At 43.4% G+C, this 25,729-nt stretch overlaps 1 protein-coding gene across 3 annotated transcripts in view; it reads left to right on the forward strand.

Moving 5' to 3' along the window:
- NAV2 (neuron navigator 2) overlaps positions 1-25,729 on the forward strand; it is a gene marked incomplete at its 3' end in the record, with an annotated part of 419,083 nt that overhangs the window by 173,027 nt on the left and 220,327 nt on the right. For 2 of the 3 annotated variants that reach the window (XM_080619487.1, XM_080619488.1), the window contains exon 1: positions 22,728-23,537. The exons of the other annotated variant lie outside the window; for it this stretch is intronic. In XM_080619487.1, coding sequence (XP_080475613.1) covers positions 23,280-23,537 — 258 coding nt within the window. In that variant the 5' untranslated portion in view covers positions 22,728-23,279. Of the gene's footprint in view, positions 1-22,727; positions 23,538-25,729 lie in introns of those variants that run through there. 3 annotated transcript variants of the gene reach the window in all.

Genomic DNA, 25,729 nt, shown 5'->3' on the forward strand with positions numbered 1-25,729 from the left:
TAACCATATCAGAATCACTCTTTCTGTGCGCAGCCCCTAACCCTAACTTCTCGACTAATACGGCCTTCAGACATCTTGGGCGTCTACTGTTGTGCTTGCAAGTACAGGAAGACTAGCACAATTTTTCTGCTTTTCTACTTCTAAATACTTCTCTGCTTTTCACACTTCTATTCTTCAGCAGCACAAGGGTTATAGAGCAGCTAAGTCTGCCTTGAACCCTGCAAGTTCCTTTAATCCATTGAAATTCTAGTGTGGGGTTGCCTTGGAAATAGCACATAGAGTGTAGAAGCTGCAGAAAATCGTAGAGAAAATGTCTAGTGTGTTGAAAGAAGCTGTCACATCAGTCAGAAATATGGGAAGAAATTAAGGTTTGTGGTGCTTTTTTATTTTTAGTGTCACTTTTGCCTAGTAACAGCTGATAGTAGGTGAGATGAAATTCTGTGTGTGCCTGGGCTGCTGCAGTTCTCATGTGTGTCTTGATTAACCTGTTAGGCTCTCCTCAAGTAAACTGTGCGTCTTTAAATAGTGCTTCCTGGCTGTTCGCCTATGGGCTGGGCCATCAAGCTCTCTCTGGTTCTCTTCCAAGTACACCTGAAGATCTTACCATGCTCATAACAAGTCTGAAAACACCGTAATGGGTCCAAAGAGGTGGCCCAATGATGCTGTTTATATCATATTGCAGAGCTTAGATTATTATTTGTTTATCCATGTCCCATGCAGCTCTCCATTTGTTTCTTTGTACAAGTGAATTGAAATTATAGGCAGGCGTCTAACTCTGCCCTGTACAAACCAGTGGAGAGGATATGTAATCTGAGAATAAAGTATTTGGTTTGGCTTTCATAATCTGCATATCTGAGGGATGATATTATAAAATGGAGAGAATGACAATAAGAACATGCCTTTTGTGCATGAATGCATGGGGGAGAAAATGGTTTGCTTTTGATCTGTTGTTTTCCTGTTAGACTGACAGCTGGCTGAGAGTTATTGGATGTGCTGCGTTGCCACTCTTCATTTCCTTCATCTGGAACATACAGGCTTGTTTACACAGGAGCATGCTTCTTCTTCAAGTGGACAGTGGACATCAGTATTTCTTCCCCACAGAAGGGATAGCTCATTGTTGAATCCCAAAGGCTATAAATATGCTACAGTCTATAGCATATTGGCTTAAGCCTTGATTTACTTGCTGGTGAGCAAGCCAGTTATCTGTAATGTCCACATAAGATGTTGGGTAACTGAAGGAGTAAGCCTGTGGCCTGTTTTCTGAAATTGGAAAAGAAATTAAACTGTGATATTAATTTGAGCACACTGGCTCAGGTCTGGGCTCAGCTCATTTTGGTAAAGCAAGGGAAAAGTGTTCCTTACTTCATACCCCCAGGTGACCGTGAGAGAGTGTTTGCCACTCCTTTGACATACCTGTTTATTCCAGAAGCCAGCAGTTCCCCAGGGGTGAAACTGCCAAGGAGCTCCTGTTAGTTTTGCCTGAGATTTGATCTTTATCTTTTGTTTGGACTTACCTTTGCTTTTGCATGTTAGCATGATTAGGTTTTGACCAGTTGCATCCACTGAGGACAAAAGCCAGCACTCCAGTTAGCCTGTACTCAACACTTAATCCTAGTCTTTTGCTTCACATACCCTTCTGCATTTTAAGACACAGGTATGGTTATTGTGTCCAGTACGTGCCATGAAGATGTCAATCCTAGAATCAGAAAACTGCTTGTTTGTTGTTGCCATTTCTCTTGCTCAGACACTGACTTTTGGAGGGTGCAGGCAGTGCCCATTCTCTCTTCCAATCTGTATTTAAACGTAATAGCTTCATGCTATCATCATCTTAATATAGCTCAGTTTTTATCACTGCACAATCCTAGAATGTCTTTGGATATTGTCAGCCTCAAACACAGGAAATAATCTCTCATTAGGAAGGATTATCTAGACACAGCACAGGCTAGTGAGGCCGGTGCTTAAATAGTATTGTATTGACAAGGACTTCCTGTTTAGTACAGGAAAATCGAGATGAAACTGCAGCAGCAGATCCAGCTTTCATCTCAGCGGGTGTAAGGAGCTGATGTAAAAACCCAGTCCAGCAAAAATAAAATACCAGCTTTTTGGCCACTGGCAAGAATTTCCCTTAAGAAAAGTATCCCGTGAGTTGCTCTGTACAGGGGACGTAATCACAGAATCGCAGAGTGGTTTGAGTTGGAAGTGATCTTAAAACTTATTCAGTTCCAACCCCCTGCCATGGGCAGGGACACCTTCCACTAAAGCAGGTACGGGTAACTTCTATTTCTGAAGAATTCTTCAATTCTGTGAAAGGGGGTTGGTTTTCAAATTGCCATTAAACATCCAGGGCAATACTGGCTGTACCTGGCCTCCCCTCAGAGAGACCCTCTCCCTGTCGGGATCCCTCTGCTCAGATTGTGTACAAAATCGTGCTGTAGTTGCTTTCTGGTGGATTATATCTTGTTCTCCAATGGTTTGAGGCAGGATTGTTGATGGGTGGGCATAGCTTCCAGCTATCCTCTGTGCCGGCTCAGCCCTGTCTCTGCTAGCAGGTTGGGTGGGTGGGTGGGATGGATGGATGGATGGAAGAAATGGGGATGAGTGTTTTCTGCTATGCTCTGAGCATGTACTTCAGTATCAAAATTGTTGGGTGGAGGAGACTGAACCTGGGGCCTGACGGAATTTGGCACTGGCCTTGCTTTGTGTGGGGTTTGTGGGGGTTTTTTTAGACATGATTTTGTCGGGTTTTGGGGATTTTTTTCTCTTTCAAGACATTTTGTGTGAAATTTCACCATCTGAAATGTAGCTGTTCCCTTTAAAATGTATTCTTTTGGTTATATACCAGCTTGCCAGTAAAAGAAATAGAAGAGCTTCTCTGTGATTGAATCCCACCCCCTGGCAGATGCCTGTCAGAGCTCTCCTCTGTTCCTTTTTCCCATCAAGGAGAAATCCTCAATTTCAAGCATTTAACCTGTGCTGCTCTCAGTTTGAGAGTATGCTGGGAACAGAATTGCTGGATTTTTGGGCCAGGGCCGAAAGCACAGGGGTCAGGAACTAGGAGGGGTCCCTACACCTCCTTATGTTAGTCTTTGACAGGCAGGCGAGAGACACTTTAACATCTTGCTCTCCCACTCTGTCATTTCAGAACAGTGCAGTAAGTATGTCCTTGATGTTTCTGTGTGCGGGTTAGAAGTTATTCTGTACAATTGAATGCTACAAAAAAAAATCCACATCCATCTCTTTATCAAGACTCTCTTCAATTTTTTTCTTACTGTCTTTGAAGTCACCATCTCCCCAGCTCCATGTTGTAACTTGAGGAGAGAAAGGATATTCCTTACTGATAAGAGAAAGGATATTCCTTACTGATAAGCCCTGTGCATAAGCAAAATCATCATGTTTAAGCATTTAATCCCATGCATATCCATAGGTATCACTGGTACCCAAGCAATCTGTTTTTATTTTCTTGGCTCTTCCATTACTTATATGCTGCAGAGGTCTTCTCAACAAAGAGGTTCCACATGGCTAGATAGCAGCCAGTTTTGGATAAACCCCCACCCTTTTGTTTCATGGAAATTACTTCTATTTTAAAGCCCAGGATTGTTCATGTGTTTTTCTGTTGCTGCTTAGTTCAAATTTATCTATCCTCCAGATCCCTGTGATCCCCCTTAAGGTGCTTACGCAGCACAAGCAGATCCCCCCTGGAGCCTTCTCATCTTCAAATACATACGCTTAAGCTCCTTATCCAGTGATCTTCGCAAAGGCCCCCCCCACCCCCCACTTTTGGCCAGACTCATGTATCTCTTACGTATTTTCTCTAGAATGTGCATGCTGCTTGTATATAAAGATAAGATGTGCCCAACTCCAGCTTATGCACCAAAATGGATATTTATAATGGCATAGTCATAATAACTTCTAGAAATTAGTGACTGCTTTAACACAGGATGCAGGATCAGCTTCTCAGCAGAGGTTGAGTTACCGTGTAGAAGGTACCTGCTGAGAGCAACGTAAATGGCTGGCTAGACCCAAAAATCTATGGTTTGCAGTGAGCATGGTAGAGAGAAGCCACACTTCTTGCAAAACACCAGCAATAAATGTTTTTCATGCTTTTTCTTTCAGCTTGGGTGCAAAAATAACAGGTATTGCAACATTTCCTTGCAGTATTCACTGCCTGATGTTTGAACCACTTCACTATTCATGTCTATCAGGAAGTGAAACTGGGAAGCCTTCTTCCTTTGGTAAAGGTAAAATGCATTGAGAAATAAATAGACCAGTAGTGACAGGGTCTGTAAAGGTGTAATTTGTATTACTGCAGGCCAGGAAAGGAAAGAATTGTTAGCTCAGCCTCATGCCATTCGTTAGTGACAGCATGGCATGAGGATCAGAGATTTATCTGGGCATTAAGGAGTAAGAAAGAGCAAAGGGACTAGAGCTAGGAGAAGACAAACCTGTGTGGTCTGGTACAGAATTGTGGGATTGAGCTGAATGTATGCAAGGGAGATCTGCATATATTTATTATTTGTGCCATTTCTGGTCATTGCAGTGCTGTGAGACTATTCTTAGCATGACATTTGGTTTAAAACAAATATATCTTGGATTTTTTTTTTTCTTTGGTTCTCGAGCCTTTGAAAAAATACCTTATGCCTTTGAGAGTGAGAAGAACCGGTCCTGTAAAATAGCTCATCTCCTTTGATACCTCTCGTGTCAATCCTGCACTTACCTGATGTTATAGCTAGATGTCAGCCTCAGATGTGAATCAGGGGCTTGTCAGTCAGAATCAGTTCTATTTTTAAACCTTGTCTCTCAGTACTGGCAGACTGTAGAGATAGCATGATAACTGGGACTTGCCTCTTTCCCAAAAGCCTGGCCTAGGGGTTTAATTATTAACTTTAACAGAGCCATTAGTGAGGGTTTGCTTTTAACAGACTTGGAGGTGTATCTATGCTCATAGTGAAGTTTGGCTTTCTGTTGGCTTTTCTTTGGAGTGTGGTGGGCTTCTTATTTTGGTGGTGATGTCCCCAGCCCCTAAAGCTCAGCTGAAAACCCTTCCTCTGAGCTTCTTCCCTTGGTCATGTAGCCTTAATGGGTGCCAGAACCTCCAAAACCAGGGCTGCACAGGCTGACGTGGTGAGATGCTGAGGCAAGGACAGTTGCAGACCTAGGACAATGACAGCAGTGAGTGTGCTGGAAAATGAGTGATTCAGCTCTTTCAGTAACTCATCATGGTGACCTGACAGCCTCATACAACACCAGGTCATGTTTTAGTGGATTTGAGGATGTATCAGCTGACATAGAGGGTTATGACTCATGAGGTGACTGATGCTGGGAGCAGCAGAAGGTCATGACGGCAGGACTGATGTGCTGTGGGGTAGCTGAGGGGAAGGGTAGAGGCTGGACCACTGCCATTTCATAGAATCACAGAACCAATCAGGTTGGAAAAGACCTTTAAGATCATCAAGTCCAACCATTCCCCAGCACTGCCAAGGCCACCACTAAACCATGGCACTGAGGGCCTCATCTACACGGTTTGTGAACACTTCCAGGGACGGAAACTCCACCACTGCCCTGGGCAGCCTGTTCCAATGCCTGAACACCCTTTGGGGAAGAAACTGTTCCTAATATCCAGTCTAAACCTCCACTGGCACAGCTTGAGGCCATTTCCTCTTGTCCTGTCACTTGTTCCTTGGAAGAAGACAGCGGCCACCTCCTGGCTCCATCCTCCTTTCAGGTAGTTGTAGAGAGCAGTAAGGTCCCCCTGAGCCTTCTCTTCTCCAGACTAAACCCCCCCAGTTCCCTCAGCTGTTCCTCATCACACTTGTGCTCCAGGCCCTTCACAAGCTCCACTGCCCTTCTCTGGACCTGCTCCAGCACCTCAACATCTCTATTGTAGTGAGGGGCCCAGAAATAAACACAGGATTTGAGGTGCGGCCTCACCAGTGCCAGATTGTACCAGTACTAGTTTGGAGCAAGCCGTTTCAGTTGAGAGCAGTGCTGATCTTTGCTTTGCCTGTGTGTGGCTTGCTGTGAACTGCAGCAAATCAGGGCCTGGTTTAATGGAAGCTAGAGTAATATGTGCATTAGGGATGGGGCACACAGCAGGTCCTGGTAACTTTGTCAGTCTTTCCAGTGTGTCAGTCCTGGCTGTGAGTCAGCATCATGAGATGGGATGGACATGCAGCTTGTTTATAAACCTTCTTGTAAAATAGCTTGATAAGAAATTTGTAAATTATAGAACAGAAGGATTGTGTATCCATTATTAATAGCAAACAGGCAAGCATAAAAGTCCATGTCTTTCTGTGCTAGGCTTCAGAAATAACTGTTACATGTCTGTGTTGCTGGGAGCTTACAGACTTGCTATTGGCATTTAAATTTAAAGCTTTCTAAGCTATGGTCCCTGTCTCTAACACAGTTCAATTTATTTGATCAATTTTCTTGCCCCATCTTCTCTTTCCCGGAAGGACAGAAATGGAGAGAATTCTCTGCTGCAAGTCACTGTGTTTCATCCCTTGCTTCAGTAGGTTTAAAGGGAAAACAATTAGCTCCTCAGTGCATAGATTTGCAGACTAGATATGGTGATGTACCCTAAAATTAACATCTTGGAAAGAAAATGGCCTAAAGGATAGGTTCTCAAGCTTAAGGGAACTCATCACTCAGCTGGGTTGAAGCTCTTTAGCTTCTTTTCCTCCTCTCAAGTAATGCAGTCCCACTGCCATCTCCCAAGCTGTAAGCAAACAACAAAATATAAATCTCAACATGAGAGCTTGTTGTCCAGTTAGCTTTGAGTTTGCTTTTCATTGCACTGTTGCATCTCTTGTTCCCATTGATTTCAGCTGCTTGTCTGTTCACAGATGATTTCCATTCCTGCTTCTGGTGCCTGCCAAACTCAGGGCAAGGAAGAGCTGCAGGTGTAAACAGAGCTGTCAGCTGTCAGCATTGTGCACACTTATGTGACTTGCTGTAGGAACAGGAATGTTTTATTATGGTTATTTTTATTTTGGGAGGGACAGTCGCCTGGTTTCTTTTTTCCCCCCCTCTGTCTTTCAGGTAAAGACAGGGAGTTGCAGCCTGACTGGGAGGTAAAGATTTGGGCTCTGTGGCCTAATTACCATATCCTATCGTGATTTCTGTCGGAAGGGACACTTGGAGGCCATCTGAAAGTGGGAGTGTGCTGCGGGGTGCCAGGGCTGTCCCCTGCACTGGTGGCTGGGACATGGGCATGTGATCTGGTCATGGTATTACCACCTCCATCCCCTTCTGCCGTGACTTTGGGCTACTCAGTGCTGCTCAAGGGTGGCAGCAGCTAGAGCTCTCTAGTCCCTGTACTTCAGGAAGCTCAGCAGAGGTCAACTCTTCCATAACAAGTATAAAGAATGTCAGACTTGTGTTGCTGCATCACTCACACTTGCTCCATCTCATGAAGGACCTCTGAGAAGAACAATTACTTTGCAGGTACTGCTGTGAAGTGCTTCCAGAGTCCAAGCTGAACAAACTAATGGAAGCACAAAGGTCTTGATTTAGTTTTTGTGTACATCCTGATTCAAATCTGGGAGTTATTTATTGCCCAAGGATTTTGTCTTCTGTTACCTATGTTTTAAAATATTTTATCTCAGGGGAAATATCCCTACCTCTTGAGAGTGCTCAGCCTAATTGACTGTGAGGCAAGTCTGCATGCAAACATTTTGTTTTGCTTTAAGAAACAGACCATACTTTGCCCATCAATAGCTTTGTGGCTAGTAGTCACATTTTGTGGTGTGTCCTTATGCATCTTTTGCACCCGGCTTCACAGGGCAGTGGTCAAGTCACTGCTCCTGGAAGTGCTCATAAATCGTGTTGTTGTTAGTGGTGGCCTTGGCAGTGCTGGGGAATGGTTGGACTTGATGATCTTAAAGGTCTTTTACAACCTGGTTGATTCTATGATTCTGTAATACTGGAGAGATGCTTGATTGTCTGGCTGATAGTGTGAAGTCAGGTGAAGGTGAGGGCAGTCCTTGCATAATAGAAGTGGATGGGAAACGCACAGGAGTAAGTTTGGCAATGTCACTTGTGAGTCACCAGTGCACTAAAAATCTGGGCAGAGTGTGAGGGGGTGTATTGACCAGGGGAAGCTAATTGCTGTCCCAGCAACAGTTGCCTCTAATCTTATTTTCATGTATTTATAGTGTGTAAGATAACATTTTCTCTCAAATGACTCCTCTCACAGGCCCCTTGGCACAAAGGGACTATTTTCTATCAGCATCCTGTGCAGCAGTACTCTGATTACTCAAAGGGGATCGTTATTGCTACCTTGCCAGGTTTTCCTGAATTCGAGAGCTCTAATGGCCTTGATCACAGACCAAGAGCGAGTTTTGGTGCCATGTTTAAACCCTGAGTGGGAAGAATACCAAGCAGAGAGGGAGCCGAAATATGGGACTGTTGGGACACTTTCCAGTTTCCACTTGTGATTTTTCTTTGTGCTCCCAGGCTTTTCCCTGTCCAGGACTCAATTATTTATTTTATACAAGTATGAAAGATTGCCCTAATGTGGCTGGTTCTTTGTTTCTGAGGACTCTTTTCAGCCAAAGTCCTTAGCAATTGAATTTGCTTCCACATTGTTATATTCAGATATGCCTTTTATTTGCTGTAATTATCTGCTCCTAGCACAGCTCTGCCACACAAAGGTCTGTGTGTGTGTGCCTGTAGACACACACGCTGTGCTCTGACTCTGGGTGGTAACGCATAGTACAGAAAATAGGATGAACATTTGGATCAGGGGAACAGAACTAAGTTTACAAAGTTTCAAATAGCATTAGAGTCCCTTCACCCTCCTGTTTATGGTGTGAGGAAGCAAAATACTGAGAGTAAAAGGAAAGATAAACAGTACCTTCCTTTATTTCTTCCTTCCCTCAACGTTATCTGCATAACCCTCTCCACTTTGCATCGGATTTGTTTGGGATTCAGAAGTGCCATAAACATGAAATCAAAACAGATGTTCACATCAAAAGAGAAAGTTGTTATTTTAGATTGCTTTATAGATAGTTTTTATCTGTAATCTATTTATTATACTTTATTTATTTCTACTCTTCTTTAGCTTGTTTGCATATCCCAAAGTTTTTTTTCCAATGGTGCTCTCAATGTCTTTTCCATTCGTCAAACTTTGGCTCTCTGTCCCCACTTCCAACAGCTCCCCTGTTGTGATTTATACTGGTTTGGAAATAATTACAGCTATTGTCTTTAGCTGCTGGTGTATCCATGTGTGTAAGTCCCTAGGTATGTCAAAGAACCCTGTTTGTAGACTACCCTGGAGAACTGATGTTAGCCGAACACTTCAGAAATAAGAAATTATAGAATCACATTAGTATTACATTTCCAAAGCAGCAACTAATTTGACAGGGGGTTGGAACTAGATGATCTTAAGATCCTTTCCAACCCTAACTATTCTAGGATTCTAGGACTTGCTTCTATTTTGGGAAGCCCCATTTGTGATGTTGGCCAAGCTGTCAGGCCAGTTTGCCTATGTTAAGCAGGGGAGCTTAGTGGCAGCACTGGGCACTCATCCCATGTTCGGGGCTTCCAGTATCCCAACTCTCCTGCAATTTTGATACTTGATAGTGCTTTTCCTATTTCCTGAACTGGTCTCATCTAGCTCTGTTCTCATTTTGAAGTTCAAGCTGAGGAAGTGCAGCTTCTGCCCTGGCTGCAGACACTTAAAACACTTCTGGAGCACTGCAGTGTGGTTGGTGGCAAGGGCTGCTCTTGGAACAGAGCAGCTTGCTCACCTTGCAGTGTGGCTGTAGATGGCATGGAGCATGTCAGTGTCGTCAAGACTACTGTGATTAAATTGTTGTGGAGATAGGGACAGCCATCTGCTATTTGTCCCCTTCTGCTATTTGTTCCCCTTGCCTGCTTGCTGTTCAAGAAGCTGGAGCCAGAGGTGGCTGCCAAGCCTGGATGACAGGTTGTCATGTGGAGCAGGACTGGATGCTGCCAAGACCGGGTCAGAGGTTTGGTGACCTGTTTGCAGGTGACATTGTATGTATGTGCAGAAAGGCCTTGGCTGCCAGCTGAAGGAGGGAAGCTGTGGTGAAGGGTGTGATGGTCGCTGGAGAGCTCCTTTTACAGCCAGTGGCTTTGCAGCACTGGGTGGTGATCCTAGCTAAGCTGATAACATGTTCTTGCTCTCTTCAGATACATGGCTGTGAGAGCTGGCCTTCTGCCTGCTCTTTCCCTGGAGAAAGAGAGATGTGTGGGACCTATCCCAGCATCGCTCTAACCTGATAGAATCAGTCAGATCAGAAAGACCTTTAAGATCACCAAGTCCAACTGTTCCCCAGCACTGCCAAGGCCACCACTAAACCGTGGCAACTGGGGGCCTTGTCTACACGGTTTGTGAACACTTCCAGGGGCAGTGACTCTACCATTGCTCTGGGCAGCCTGTTCCAATGCCTGAACACCCTCTCTGTGAAGAAATTGTTCTTAATATCCAGTTTAAACCTCCCCTGCCACAGCTTAGCACTGTGCCAGCGCCTCACCACCTAGAAGTAAAGAATTTCTTCCTTATATCTAACCTAAATCTCTCCTGTTTAAATTTGAACCCATTACCCCTTCTCCGATCACTACAGTCAACTTGCGATTAATACCAGAGTATTGTAGGTTGACAAAATGATCAGCGGCTGTGAAGGAGATATTAGACCTGGAAATTTCAGTCAGCTTTAATAAAGTGATGATGATTATAAAAATGATGCCTGACAGTTAATTATTCCTTTATGGGGTTTGAGCTTCCTGTGAGCAGCATGAGTGGTGTGGGCACAGTGCTGCCTGTCCCGGTCCTTGTTTGATCAGCAAGTGCTTGTGGTGGGCTTACAGTGAAGAATTCTCATTGATCTTTCCTAATGCAAGGTTAAAGCTTTGGTATTTGTTTGTGGTCTGATTTTGATACAGTATACTAATTACTCTTTTGAATTGGGAATGCTTGTTCAGCACAGGGTCACAGAGACTGGAATTGGCTCGTGACGCTGTGTTGCAAATAGTGCCAACCCTTTGCTGTTTATGTAGAAGTGATGTTCTTGTTTTCTCAGGCTAAATAAGATATCACATTTTTCTTCAGCTCACAATATGTGTGCATGCATGCACATGCATATACAGTTGTAACTTTATTGCTGTCCTAGCAGCAATACTGCCCAGAAGCATTTCTTTTCCTAACATTTTGGTGGAAACATGATGATTTTGGAAACGGATGCAGCTGTCTGAAAATGAAAAAGAGAAGACAAACTAGAAACATAAATATTTGGTGTCTGTGCAGAGGAACTAAAGGGTAATTAGCCAAGCACGAATAAATGAGTTATTTTTGAAAGACCCAAAATGGTGACCCAAAATGTTTTCTCTATGATAGTAATTGTGTGTTCAAAGTTTCAGTGCATGAATGCTCAGGTGAAAGCGGTAACACTTGGCAGGGGAGAGCAATGGAAAGTGATGCCTGCAACAGGAAATTGTCTCACTTTGAAAAGTGAACATTGTTATTTCAGTTTTTAATGCTGATAATTAGCAGGAGCAGCACATCTTCAAATTGCTCTTCTCACATTAGGTGGTCTCAGAATTGCATGAGGTAACTAATGGCATTTTATCATGAGTTTATAATTGGAAAAAGACACGATCAGCTAACTGCTATTAATTGCACAAGCTATTTACAGCAAAGAAAATGTTGCTTCCCATTTATATACATACAGAACAGTGTTAGTGCTGCTGCAAAGTAATGCATTTCAAAGGTTTTGCTTTAATATTGTGTATCCAAGACTAATATCTGTTACTGAAAGTCTGTCTCAGCCTTAAGAAGGCTCTAGGGGAGACTTTAGGGTAACTTCCAGTGCCTAAAAGGGACTGACAAGACACCTGGAGAATGGCTTTTGACAAGGGCCTGTAGGAACAGGACAAGGGGGAATGGCTTTAACCTGACAGAGATTGAGTTGAGCTCTTAGGCAGAAGCTCTTCCCTGTGAGGGTGCTGAGGCACTGGCACAGATTGCCCAGAGAAGCTGTGGCTGCCCCATCCCTGGCAGTGTTCAAGGCCAGGTTGGACAGGGTTTGGAGCAACCTGGTCTAGTGGAAGGTGTCCCTGCCCGTGGCAGGAGGCTGGGACTCGATGAGCTTTAAGGTCCCTTCAACCCAAAACCACTCTGGGATTGCATACTTCATGTGCATTTACCCAGAGCACCTGTCTTTCTTCCCAATTTGCTGTTAACATATTCCCCAGCAGCTGCCTTTCTTGTGCATCCGCTGTGTTCTCGCCTCTCCAGTGGGTATAGCGGGCTCCTTAGGTGCACTCTCTAGTGTCATCCTGCATCTTGTCAACCTTTCTGATGGCCACCAGATGGTGGAAGATGCTCACGTGTTTCCTGTCTTATGTCATGCTAGCTCTCTACCTGTGCTCTGCAGATGAAATTGGGATACCTTAATGATATAACTGCAAAGGAACTTAACTGAGGTGTCCTGGTGCTGTGGTTATACCCTAGGGTGAAAAAATGCCTTATGGTTTGCATTTTGTGTCAAAATTGCTGTTAATGCAGGCTAGGTTAATGTAGATTGCAAATGTGGGCATCTGTTCACATAATCCAAAGTGACAACACATTTGTGTGTGTGCGAGATGTGGGAGAAGAACTTTAACAGAAATTACACTTAAACATGTGCTACAGTTTTCTTCCTAAAATTTGATCTATCGGTATCTTCTGCTGGACCTTCTGCCTAAGCATTTTCTTGTGATGGAGCAGCTGATTTCCAGCTAAGGTTCTTCCATTGGATCCTAACAGATGATGATGATGATTCTTCTTATTATAATATTTTATTTTACCTTTTTTTCCGGCATTGTTGGGGTAGTTCAGATTGGAAGGGTCCTCAGGAGGTCTCCTCTCTAACCTTCTACTTCAAGCAGAGTCAGCTATGAGATTAGACCACTTTACTCAAAGCTTTATACAGTTGGGTCTTGAAAACATCCAAGGACAGAGACAGCACAACCTCTCTGGGCAACCTGTGCCACTGTCAGTGCCTGACTGTCCTTTCGGTGGAAGGTTCTCCCTGTACCCAGTATGAACCTCTTGTTATACTTAATGCCTTTTGCCTTTGTTCTTCCATTGGGTACTGCTGTGTAAAGCCTGGTTCTGTCTTTTTGATAACCCTCCCATGGATAGCAGGGGCTGCTGCTATGTACCCCTGAAGCCATCTCTTTTCCGGGCTGGATGAGCTCTTTTCTTCAGCCTCCTAGATGCCTCAATGGACTTGTGTGGCTCCATACAGGATCGTGTTTGAGAGTAGGTGTAGTAGATGTTCTTTTGGGGGGTGATAAGGTCAAATCGATGGATGCCTAGTGATGTCTTCCTAAACAAACTTCAACAGTGAGATAAAGAGATACAGAGCGGTTCATGTGTTAGGCCAGGACTTGGTTCGATTCTTCAGGAAGCCAGAGGTGCAAAGCCTGGAGATACAACTGAAGGTGGAACAGATGTTGCACATGTTGATGTGCATGTGGATTGCGATCTGAAAAGGTTTATAATTTGCCAGTTATTTTCCAGATATCGTTTTTAATGTGCTGAGGTAGCAGACGTGTTTGTTGTAACCAGCTCTTCAGAGTAATTTTAGGAAGTTAAACAGATGGATGCATTTGGAAATTCAGCAGCACCTCTTTCAGCATCCGTAACATCATTATTTTGTGTGCCAGCCGGGGATGGAAGGATACAGAGCATCTGACATGCACGTTGCCTATGACAAGCTGACCCATTTGCCCACAGCCAATAATATACTAATGTTGTGACAAGAATGACTGACTACTACTGCTTTTACAGCAGAGTGATTTGGATTTCCACACAGTTATCTTTATTTTTATTCCTCTTGGGCTAGCTTGAATACAGGTTGGTTGACTGCTGGAATAAACAAAACTCAAGTTAATTCTCCTACAGGAGGTGATTGTGTCTCGGAACATGGAAACTTGTTCCATCAATTGTAATCCATCTGTCTAAAAAATCACCAAGATTGTATATAACAGTGATCTTAATACTAAAATGGCAAGAGAAAATATGAAATACAGAGAAATTCTCTGTCCTGGTTTAGCAGTAGCAGTCATTTTTTTCTCCTTCTTAGTAGCTGGTGCAGCGCTGTGTTTTTGACTTTCAGCCTGGGAACAGAGCTGATAACACCAATGTTTGGGAGGAAGCAGGGACAGGACACCTGACCCGAACTAGCCAAAGAGGTATTCCATACCATAGTACGTCATGCCCGGGATGTAACTGGGAGTTACCCGGAAGGGCTAGTTCACTGCTGGGTGGGGGCGAGGTATTGGTTGACGGGTCGTGAGGTGTGGTATTCTCTTCCCTTGTTATTTCCTTTATCATTATTATTGGTGGTAGCAGTAGTGATTTGTGTTATACCTTAGTTACTGGACTGCTCTGATCTGAACCTGTGGGAGTTGCATTCTTCCAATTCTCCTTCCCATCTCTCCGGGAGTGGGGGGAGGAAGGTGGGGAGTGAGTGAATGAGCTGCCTGGTTGGGTTTAAACCATGACATTCTCTGTCAATGCTATGCCTTCTGTTTTGTTGCTTCTTTTCTAATAACAAACATCAACCAGATCTTCTATAGGGGTGTTGCAGCATATTGGGTGTTTGGTGTTTTGACACTGACACCTTCCCAAAATATTCCAAACACTAAGAGCAAGGCAAATGCAATGCTGTCAAGTCTTTACCATAGCTTTTAATAGTGGGAGTTCAATCCACCATCATGGGTAAAATTCAGGCTGGCAGAAAACCTGAGGAAGGAATAATATCCTGTCACTTGAAAAAAGTAAAACTGATTAAATGTTGAAATATCAAAGCTGTTTAAGGCAACAAACATGTCATTAATCTGTACACTGGGAGCCTCCTTTGCTTTGATAGGGAACAAAAGATTAGGACAACATTCAGTTGTTGTGTTTTATGTCATTTTTGGGTAGTGGATATCACAAAAAGCTTGGAAAAAATCAGCATTAAACCAGTAGGAAGGTTAGTTGTCAGTTTGCTAAGGGGAGAATGAGAGAACAAAGGAAAACCAAGGAAATATGAGAAGGGAAGCTTGATACTGCCGTGCATGAGGCTGCATGGTGGCCCTGCAGCAGTTTAGTTTTGATTATTCTTTGTCAGATTAATAGAGAGATACCAGAATAACTGTTTCCTGAACATGGCCTTGCAAAGGGACCTTTGCAGCTTTCTGGTTTAAACCCAATGTTTGGCAGGTGCAAGCAAACCTCTCCCTCAAATGTACACATGATTTTTAAATACACAATGAATCAGTGCTTTCTGTTGGCTTTCCATACATCAGCTTGCTTTGGGATGGTTCGCCACACTGGTATTTGAAGTGCCAGATTGGGGTTTTAGACATTGACTCTCCAGAATGATCATGGTTGTTGAGCTGGAAGCTGAGTTATGTCTGCGTAAATCAAAGTTTTGCCTTAATTTCAATATGACCATTAGTTTACCCTACATTTTAGCTTCTAAGGATGTGCTTTGGTTTTCTATAAACATCAAACCAGGACTTAATCTTTCTTTAAAGGAGCTGTGGAGGTTGGCAGCCTTTGTATCAGGGCATTGTGTTAAGCACTTTGTTTGCTTTTATATCACTGTGTGCAATCTGGGTTTATATATTTATTTTTTTTTTTCCTGGTAGTCAGAAATAGATTGCAGTTAATCATTGTGATGTTATATGGTGCATTGCAGGTGACCTCTAGCAGCAAACAGCTCCTGAATGGTTGTCCTATGGGAATGGTCTCTCTTTTTGGCTTCTAGAGAAACGCAGCTGCCTGCAGGCTTTGGTTGTGAAGTGTACTTGGCAAACCCTGCAAGTGTGGGATGATATTTGTTGTTCTCTGGTATCTACTTGGCAGTTGCTGAGCACCAGAATCACTTACTTGCATGGCTCCAGAACTGCACTGTGCATCATCAACTGAACGGAATGCATGGGCTCAGTAGACAAGAGTATTTTTTAAATGCAAATTGATTGATAGTGTGTACTGGTGGAGAAAGAGATAATGTGAGTGAAGGATATGATTGGAATAGTTATCAGAAGAAGAGTTTGGTAAATACGTCTAATTTGGAAGTCAAATTCTGATGTTGGCTGTAGAGAAATTCCATTGATTTAGAGCAGATGAAAACCTGACTTTCGCCATTTAGTTTGAATAGTGATACTTTGCTCTTTACAAAACAGCTGAAGTTGCTTAATGATAATCTGGCCAATTTGTGTTTGTTCAGAATTGCTGATGTGGGAGAGACTGATGGCAGCTGAGGCTGGGTTGGAATGCCTAAGCAGATCCAGTTGAATAAAAGGCTTTGAAATAGAGCCTTTCCTTCCAACCTACTTCAGATGGTTCTTACCTTTAGGCTCTGATAGCTCTTTCAGATGATGCAGGTGTATTTGAAATGGGACAGCAAGGGACAGCAAGGTTATAGAACGTGACTACCTGATGATGTGAGATTGTTAGCTTGTAAGTAGTGGATTTTGTTTTCCCTGCCACTTCTTGAAAAGGTAGGGAGAATAGCAGCATGGGGATGAGAGTGTTTATTTTAGGTCCCCTTCCTCATATTTAATTTTAACTTTATTTGGATCATCATCACCTTCCTTCTGTGATATTCTCATTAGTCACAGATATTTTCTTTGCTTTTCCAAAGACATGAAGCCATAAGCAACGTCAGATCAGGCACAAAATAATATAGGAGCTAGTGCTATTAAACTTGTGGAAACAAAGGACACATGACAAATGCAGAATATCCAGATGCACATCTCTGTTAGGAAGACATAATTTGCGAGGATCTTTCTAACACAGTATTGTAAAATTTATTCCAGATGCTGTTAGTGGCATGGAAAGATGGTCACAAACAGATGGTTCTCTTCTTATGGCCACAAGCATTAAGAGAGATATAAATCAAGGTGAACTATAGATTGGCATGACAAAGCTGTGCTGTTAAGATCGGAAAGATTATTCACGTGTATATGTTTTACACAGTGGTCCTTGCTGTGACTACTGTTTAGATACACAATACGCATCTAAATCTTACTGCATTGCAGAAAGCATTAACTCATAGAATCACAGAATGGTCTGGGCTGGAAAGGACCTTAAGGCTCATCCAGTTCCAACTCCCTGCCATGGCTAGGGACACCTTCCATTAGACCAGGTTGCTCCAAGTCCCATCCAACTTGGCCTTGAACACTGCCAGGGATGGGGCAACCACAACTGAAATAAGCTCTTGCATTCCACATTCCTTTCAATCCTGTTCTGATCAGTTTAAGTCTGAGGAATGAACTTTCCATGCAGAGAGATGGACCTTTCCAAGGGCATCCCATCAGTGTGTCTGTATCCAACCAGCTGAGCCCAAGTTTTGGTAGATTCTGAGAAACCAGTATGACTACAGATCCAAAAATAATGGAATCATAATGAAGTCAAAGAGGTGGATGTTGATTAAAAAGTATTTGCTATGACAATAGAAACTTATATAGCTTTTGAATGAAACACTGCCAGAGTTAGATTTATGTAGAATAGCCTGTAGTCCAATGACAAATGCATCATGAAATAAAAAAATACCAGGCTGGAAAAAGGTAGGAAAAGTATTTCAGTGCAGTTGTGATGCCAAGTCCTACTGATCATGCTTACACTACAAACCCATGAAGTGTTCTGGCACAGAAACAACATTAAATATGAGTATTGTTCAGAAGATGCTCACTTAAGATGGTGCCATTTTGTGTCACCATGCGAAACTGCCTGTATCACTAGTGTGGCTACTGAAACTTCATATGTATCTTATGCAAATCAGTGTAATAGGTGTTCTTGTCCAGGTGGAACGTAGCTGGTGTATTTGTTAAAACATGCTACTGTTATAAAATGAGGTGGAATTAAACCCAGTGTGAATTAGAAACGTGTCAGGGGATTAGAAAAGGGATTTTTAGATCAGAATTAGTGTAATACTAATTTTCTGTGAAAAGAGCTGGGAACAGAACCAAGGTTTCCTCTTTTTATCTCTGCTCTATATAAAGAACTCACATGTACAGATTATAATTGCTGGGGTGAGTGGCTGCCAAACTATGTAATGATTCCACCCACATTTGTCTTTCCTAACCTCTACCATTCGTCCTGTGGGAGCATAACAGGAAAATCAGGAGCTTGATCCCGTTCACACTTTTGTAGGTTCTTTCATGAAATGGTATCATAAATCTGTCGATGGGATCAGACTTTTTACTCTGAGTGGGGACAAAAGATGGATGTGCATGTGCAAAATGCCTGCAGTACCAAAAATAGGGGCCATATTTTTTCCTGTCATAACTTGAGTTGGTGGAGCTGTGCCAAGGCTGAATGTGCCCACAGTCTATAGGACAGCTGCCTGCCTGGCTGCAGTGAAGTTTGATGAGAAGGATTTTGCAGGAACGATTAAGCCTTCTGATCATGACAGAGCCTGGTGACATTTTAGGAATATTCATCTCAGATTAAAACGATTCTCTGAGAGATTTCAGCTACATCTGTGATGCCTGAAAGGCAAAGATAGCATTAATGAAGATGTTTTCAAGCCTTGAGTTGAGTTCCGTCAGCAGTTCTGAATCACCAGACCAGTTAATAAGGTGTTCTAATTGATATAATAATTCTACGGAGTTTTTCCATTTATACTGATGTAACATTTGGCTACTCTGAGGACAGATAATAACCACAAGTTGAAAGGAAGGTCTGATTCTTTGATCCTTTGCTACATTTCATAAAGCTTTTAATTTTACTTGCAATACACATGTGCAATATCCATACAGGCATTTTCTTTCCACTTGATTCTAAACACCCTGTTCAGTTGTTAATTGATAGTACCTGAGCAATGAAGGCAGCTTCAATAGTTTTACTGTTCCAGAAACATCCATCTCATTCATAAGGACCATCTGTTCAAGAGCAGTCAACCCTGGGGTTTGTTCTGTTTACAGGCTTTGTTTTGGGCAATGAGCTGACTTCTCTACAAGCTCTTGAACTACAAAGTAGTCAAATAGTTTCCACTGATGTGTTAGGGTCTGCACCTCACATGAGTCTGCTCAATCCACTTTTGAGAATATTAAGCCAGTTCTGGGAGTCTTGGCACTTGAGATGATGCTCCATGGTGCTAAGTAGCCGCAGTTTGAATCCTGAGCAATGGCGTCTCTGGAGCTTAAAACTCAGTCCTGTAAGCCAAATCACCAGGGGTTTTTGTGTGTGGTTTTCTTCTTTTAATAACAGAGAAGTCAAGTGCTTGTTTATAGCATTTTTCTCTCCATATTCCCCCATTTGCGGAGTGGGTGGAAGCTCCCTGGACTACAGGCGGATAAGGGGGGATATTGTGATTACTCAGGCAAAGATACTCATCAAACAAGGGAACATTCCCCTACTTACTGGATCATCTGACATTTGTGGCAGGAAGAAATGAAGCTCTTGCTTTTTTTTTTAGATAATTTGCCTGCTTTTTAACTGACTCCTCTTACAGCTTAGATAGAGATTTGGGTGATTCAAAACAGGGGAGGAGAAAACTAGTGGGGCTTTTCAAAAAAGATAAGGAAGATAGGTTTCCACATCCCATCCAAAGTCCAAGAGAAGTAGTTTCTTTGTAAAATCCCAGCCTTAAAAACAGGTAAAATACGGGTTTTCTTATTATTATTTAAAAACAAGCTAGTTGCTTCCAAAACAGACCAAAATTGAGGTTGCCTATCTTTGCAGATATACCTGTAACACGATGTGTTAACAATTTATGGCCTCATGGTGTGGCTGCACTGCCACTGGATACATTAATGTGCATTTCAGTGGCATTATGCTATAGTGTTTGGATATATAAAGCAAAATATGCTTTATATACATATGTGTACATTAAAAATCACGATTATTAGATGACAATGGGTTATAAATGCAAACTCTTATCTTAAATAGAATCATAGAATCATAGAATAGTTAGGGTTGGAAAGGACCTTGAGATCATCTAGTTCCAACCCCCCTGCCATGGGCAGGGACACCTCACACTAAACCATGCCACCCAAGGCCTCATCCAACCTGGCCTTGAACACCGCCAAGGATGGAGCATTCACAACCTCCCTGGGCAACCCATTCCAGTGCCTCACCAGCCTCTCAGTAAAGAATTTCTTCCTTATATCCAATCTAAACTTCCCCTGTTTAAGTTTGAACCCATCACCCCTTGTTCTGTCACTACAGTCCCTGATGAATAGCCCCTCCCCAGCATCCTTGTAGGCCCCCTTCTTAAGACAAGCAGTAATTCTCGACTGTTCTTCAAATGCGTTACCAAAAATTCATGTTAAGCCTTGGTAAAGAAGGGGCCCATATTACTGATTTGGCAAATCAACTGTTAGGAGCATGGATTGAGTGCAATCAGAAGCCATCATCTTCAGTAGGCAGGACTGCACACCAAGAAATAGTTTTCTCTAGCTGTGGAATATTCAGTCCACCATCATCAAAGGATCAGATTCGACAATTGTTAAAGGAACAATGAAATGGATCTTCTTTTCTCAAATTAACTTGGTGTCTGTTTTGGTGTCCTGTAACCTAGCCAGTTTTCCAAGATGAAAACACAACAACAAAACCTGGCAAGTTTTGAGCATCTCGGATTGGTGGCCTGAACCTCATAAAATGTGTAAGTGAAGAACAGAACATAAAGCTGTCAATTAGATTTTCTAATAGCTCTTAAACATTACTAGATTTTATTATAGACCTAAAATTAGCCTTGTTTTCAGACTTGGAGCTTTTTCAAGTTTTTCATACTTCAGCCTTTTAGCTAGCAAGGCTGAGTTTTCAGCACCCAACAATGGAAACAGCACTGGAGCATCTGACACGTTTCTGCTTCCATAACTAACAGATCTTTATAGGGTAAATCAGACTTTCTTCATCGAGTTGCTGGGCTTTGACATTTCCTATATAGCTGTGTTTAAGCTGACAACTGTGCATGGTGTTATGACAGGGGCGTAAAACACTAGAAGATGGAGCAGCTCTGCTCTGGAGACAGGCTGAGAGAGGTGGGCTTATTCAGCCTGGAGAAGGCCCTGAGGAGACCTTAGAGCAGCTTCCAGTGCCTAAAGGGGCTACAAGAAACCTGGAGAGGGGCTTTGGACAAGGACTTTAGGGACCGAACAAGGGGGGAATGGCTTTAACCTGACAGAGGGGAGACTGAGATGAGCTCTTAGGCAGAAATTCTTTCCTTGTGAGGGTGGTGAGGTCCTGCTCATCCAGTCCCAACCCCCTGCCATGGGCAGGGACACCTTCCACTAGGCCAGGTTGCTCCAAACCCTGTCCAACCTGGCCTTGAACACTGCCAGGGATGGGGCAGCCACAGCTTCTCTGGGCAACCTGTGCCAGCACCTCAGCACCCTCACAGGGGAGAGCTGCTGCCTAAGATCTCATCTCAGTCTCCTCTCTGTCAGGTTAAAGCCATTCCCCCTTGTCCTGTCCCTACAGGCCATTCTAAGAAGCCCCTCTCCAGCTTTCTTGTTGGCCCTTTTAGGTACTAGAAGGCTGCTATAATTGCACTTTCCCATGTCTCCTGCTGGCTTTCTGAATATTATGCCAAGGCACTCTCCCCTCTCTGTATGTAAAGTGAAACAAAGAATACCTGCTTGTCAACTTTAAAAACTTTGTTGGCAAGTTTGTTCCTGGAGTTTTCTCCGAATCAATTGTGAGAAGCCTGTGTGGTAACTCAAAGCCTTTGGCTGTAATTACGGGCTACTTGAAAATTGGACATTGTGGCACTGCATATGCCGGTGCCAAGACTCCCTTTACAAGTCTGGGGGCATCTCCTGATGCCTGGAGTATCCATGCGGATAATCCTCTGCCGTCCAGACCAGTGCTCTGTGGGCAGAAGAAGGGATATGTGCAGCTCTGAAATGTGGAATGCCTGGCAGGGATGGGAAATCCGGGGGCTATAACGGATCATGGATCATGGCCTCTGCTGAGCGGTGTGAGGAGGAACCGGTGACACAGAGAGAAAGCTTCCGAGAGGCAAAGTGTTGCTATAATAGGGCCGGATTACTCACAGCGCTTATTCAGATTCCTGTTAATACTGGCAGCGGGAGTTTTCCCGAACACCAACGAACAATGAGTCATTCCCAGGTGTTTGGATTTGAAAAAGCTTTAGTTTTTTATTTCAATTTCAAAAAGAAACCGGCACAGCCCCCGCCACCCGCTTTGCCGCCGCGCTCCCTGGGAGCTGAAGCCACTCCTCCCCTGCGCAGAGAGGGATTGATTCCATTGCTTTACTTCAGTTTGGATTTATTCTTTCCCTGCCTGCCCCGAGCAGGCAGGACCAATCCGGCGGCCTCCTTGACTGTTCCAGTGCCTTTTCCCTCCCCTCTCCGGGTGGGAACCCGCTCCACTGCAGGAGGGAAAATGAGGTGGTGGCTGCTGCTCTCCCTTCCGTCTGCCAGCTGAATGAGTTTTATTAGGTCTTGCTTCGTTTCGTTTTCCCTCCAGGTTTCCTGCTCGGCACTGGGGGAGCCAGGAAATTCTGTGGCCACTGGCTTGTTTTTATTTAAAATCTTAGCTGTCAGTGGACGTTTCTCCTCCTGCTCCAGCACTGTCCTGTTCACAGCTTTTAAGCTTAAGAAGCTTGATTCTGTAAGGCTTGTATCCAAGGGCATCAGTCATTAACACACTGAGCTACATCTGCTTCTTGGCTAAGACTGAAGAAAGACATCTTAAGCTGGAAATCCTGCTTGCTCACTCGCTCGCTCTCTAGTGCAGACGGAAGGAGAAGCATATGCAGCAGCAGGTTCCTTTTTCTTATGATGATGATTATTATTATTCCAAAAGGCTGCCTCACTTTGGAGATGCACTGACAAGATAATGGAGTGAAAGTCTCCTGTTTCCAGGGAAGAAAATTACGGCAATCAGCCAAAGAAAGGAAAAGGAGCAAGTTAAATAACAGCAGAAATAGGAAGGAAGACAGTGGTGAAGAACTGAAAATAAAATTAGAGGAAACAGGTGGAAGGCTGGCATAAAGCTGGAGGGATTTTAGGCTCGAGTGTTTTGCCTTTGCCCCCCACCCCCTGTTTTTTCTGTGTTTTTTTTTTTTTTTTTTTTTCTTTTTTTTTTCTTTTCTTTTTTTTGTTTGTTTTCTTGGCAGGTTTTATTGCTGCTTTGAAATTCTAAGCTGGTTTTGGAAATCCCTGCAGAAAAGCAGGCTGCTTTAGTGTAGAGCAGCTTCCCCAACGTGTCCTTTTCTCTTCCCCTACCTGCTGTCTTTGCTGTTGCTGCTGCTGCTGCTGCTGCTGCTGACAGAAACGTGTTAGGAAAGCAGAAAGAGAAAATGCCAGCCATCCTGGTAGCCTCCAAAATGAAATCGGGACTACCTAAACCCGTCCACAGCGCTGCTCCAATCCTGCATGTCCCAACGGCCAGGACCATCCCACAGCCCTGTTACCTGAAATTTGGGAACAAGGTGGAGGTGACAAAGCCACTGTATTCCAGCCAGATTCCTCTCAAATCTTCGAATGGACAAGAAAGCGGAGGAGATGGACTCCCACCAAGGAAGAGTGGCTCTGTAGAAAATGGATTTGACACACAGGTTAGGAGGCACCCAGTGTTGGGGTGGTGTATGCAGGGATTTATTTCTATGCTGAATGTGTGCACCAGGTTTTCAGAGGTGGATAGCAGTGGTGTTAACAGCAGTGAGCGTGTGTATGTAATAACATCTGTCTGCAGTGGTGGGATGGTTTATATTCTGCATAGTGGCATGTGTTATTCAGGGATGGTTTTGTAATTCTGTCAGCATATGGTGGAGCTGCTGGTGGGGTGATGAGGGCTGGTGCAGTGTGTGCTGTTTGCCTGCGTGTTGCCTTCCCTCCTGCCTTTGCTTGGACTTGAGGGGGTTTATGGAAGGGAGATGGTAGAGATAGTGTTTATGGGGTGGGTGTTCTTTGTGTTCTTTCTATAGGTGGGATGGGAAAGGATTGCTGGTTGTCAGGAATGTGCTTTGTGTTTGGTTATGTACTGTACCAGAGCATTAGTTGTGTGAACATTAGGTATTTGTAGTTGTGTTAGGAGTGAATGGGAGGCAGTGTTTGAGCTGAAATTACCATATGCATGTCATTCTCAGTGCAGCTCGATCAAATAGATTATGTAGGGAATGAACAGTCTAGTGGAATTGTCTGGTTTAATGCCACATGTGCATGACATCATAGATGCAGCCCATTATCTATAAGCATCTTTTAGATTTCCCTTTCATGTGTATCAGTTTTCTGACATATTTTTAGAGATGTTGCTTTCTGTATAGGGAGGAGGAAGGTACGTTCTTCAGCTCATTGGATTTTTATCAGCACAGTGACACTTCCAGCATGGCTCACATTGCCTTGTGCTGCTGATGCCCTGGTGTGCTCACCAGTAGCGTAAGCACACAGAGTACGTGTTCGCCTACTACAGGGTGAGCAAAGCAGATGGGCTGCTGCAGCAAGCAGAATTGATTAACGTTACACAGATATTGCAGTGGAGCAGCGTGGTGTATTTTGGCAACAGCCATATCCATGACAAGATCTGAGCCCAGGAGAAGGTGATACCGTTACATTGGGGTAGGGAAACGATGACAGATACCTTTATATTTTTTTTATCTTTTCCTTCCTCAAGCAGATCATCCCTACCATCTAGAGTTTTAATCCTATGCCCTTGTAACCCTATTCTGTTCAGACCACTCTGACTACTGGTTAGCCTCGTGCCCTGGATTTTAGGATTGTTGCCGGTAGACAGGGTGATGTCTCGGTTTGCTCAGGCCAGACAAATAGAACTGTAGCAGTTCCTGAGGGACTGAAAGCAGGAAAAGGAGACAGGCAAGTACTGATGGCAGGGTGGTGGCAGCAGACTGACCGACCTGTGCCTCTCATCTTGTTCTTAGGGGAGAAACAAGTACTTTCACTTTGTGCTGGATCCTGTCCTTGGGATTATGAAATATCAGCAAAAGCTCATTATATGCTGCTCTTTCTCTCAGACACACCTGAGTTTCTGCATAGAAATTTATATTTGTGCAGAAGTGTTATTCATCACTCATAACAGTTTAAAATGCCCATGGCAGGGAGGTTAGAACTAGGTGAGCTTTAAGGTCCTTTCCAACCTAAAGCATTCTGTAATTCTGCGAATCAGAGATCCTTCCATTGCTAGCTGTTTGCAGCAGTAAGGGGAATACTGTGGTGGTTTTAACCCTTACCCAGATGTGGGACAAACCCATATTTTATATTCTGATATTGAAAGGGTCTTCATGCTAACCTGTTGTATTTCAACAGGGAGTGATTTTGGCCAAAGAAAATTCAAATAAATTTGCCTTTTGAATAACCTCAACAGCAGGAGAAATCACTTTGTCACTCTCAGTAACCTCATTTAGGTAACAGACTTAGCAAATGACCAATACCTTTTAAGGTGTGAACCGCTAAGGTCTGTTTTACTGCCCATTGTCTCGAATAAGCACAGTCCTATTTTGTTACTCTCATTGATTCAACCTTGATCCCTCTGCCCACATAAGCATGCAGGGTTTTGCCATTCAAGGTCATAATTTGGAATGTTGGTCTGTATCTGAAGGGAGGATTTTTTCCAGATTGGTTGTATCAAGGGCACTGTTCTTTTCTTATTCTAGCACTTTTCTTTTCTTATTCTACCACTCCTTCCTCCCAAAGAAGGAGAACAGGATGGATGCACACGTGCCAGATGCTGTGTCAGCAGCTGAAGTATTCTTATCTTGGAAAACCTTCATCTACATTCAGGTGCTTTCTGATG

Source organism: Psittacula echo, assembly GCF_963264785.1.
Source record: "Psittacula echo genome assembly, chromosome: 5".
Taxonomy (NCBI): Eukaryota; Metazoa; Chordata; class Aves; order Psittaciformes; family Psittacidae; genus Psittacula; species Psittacula echo.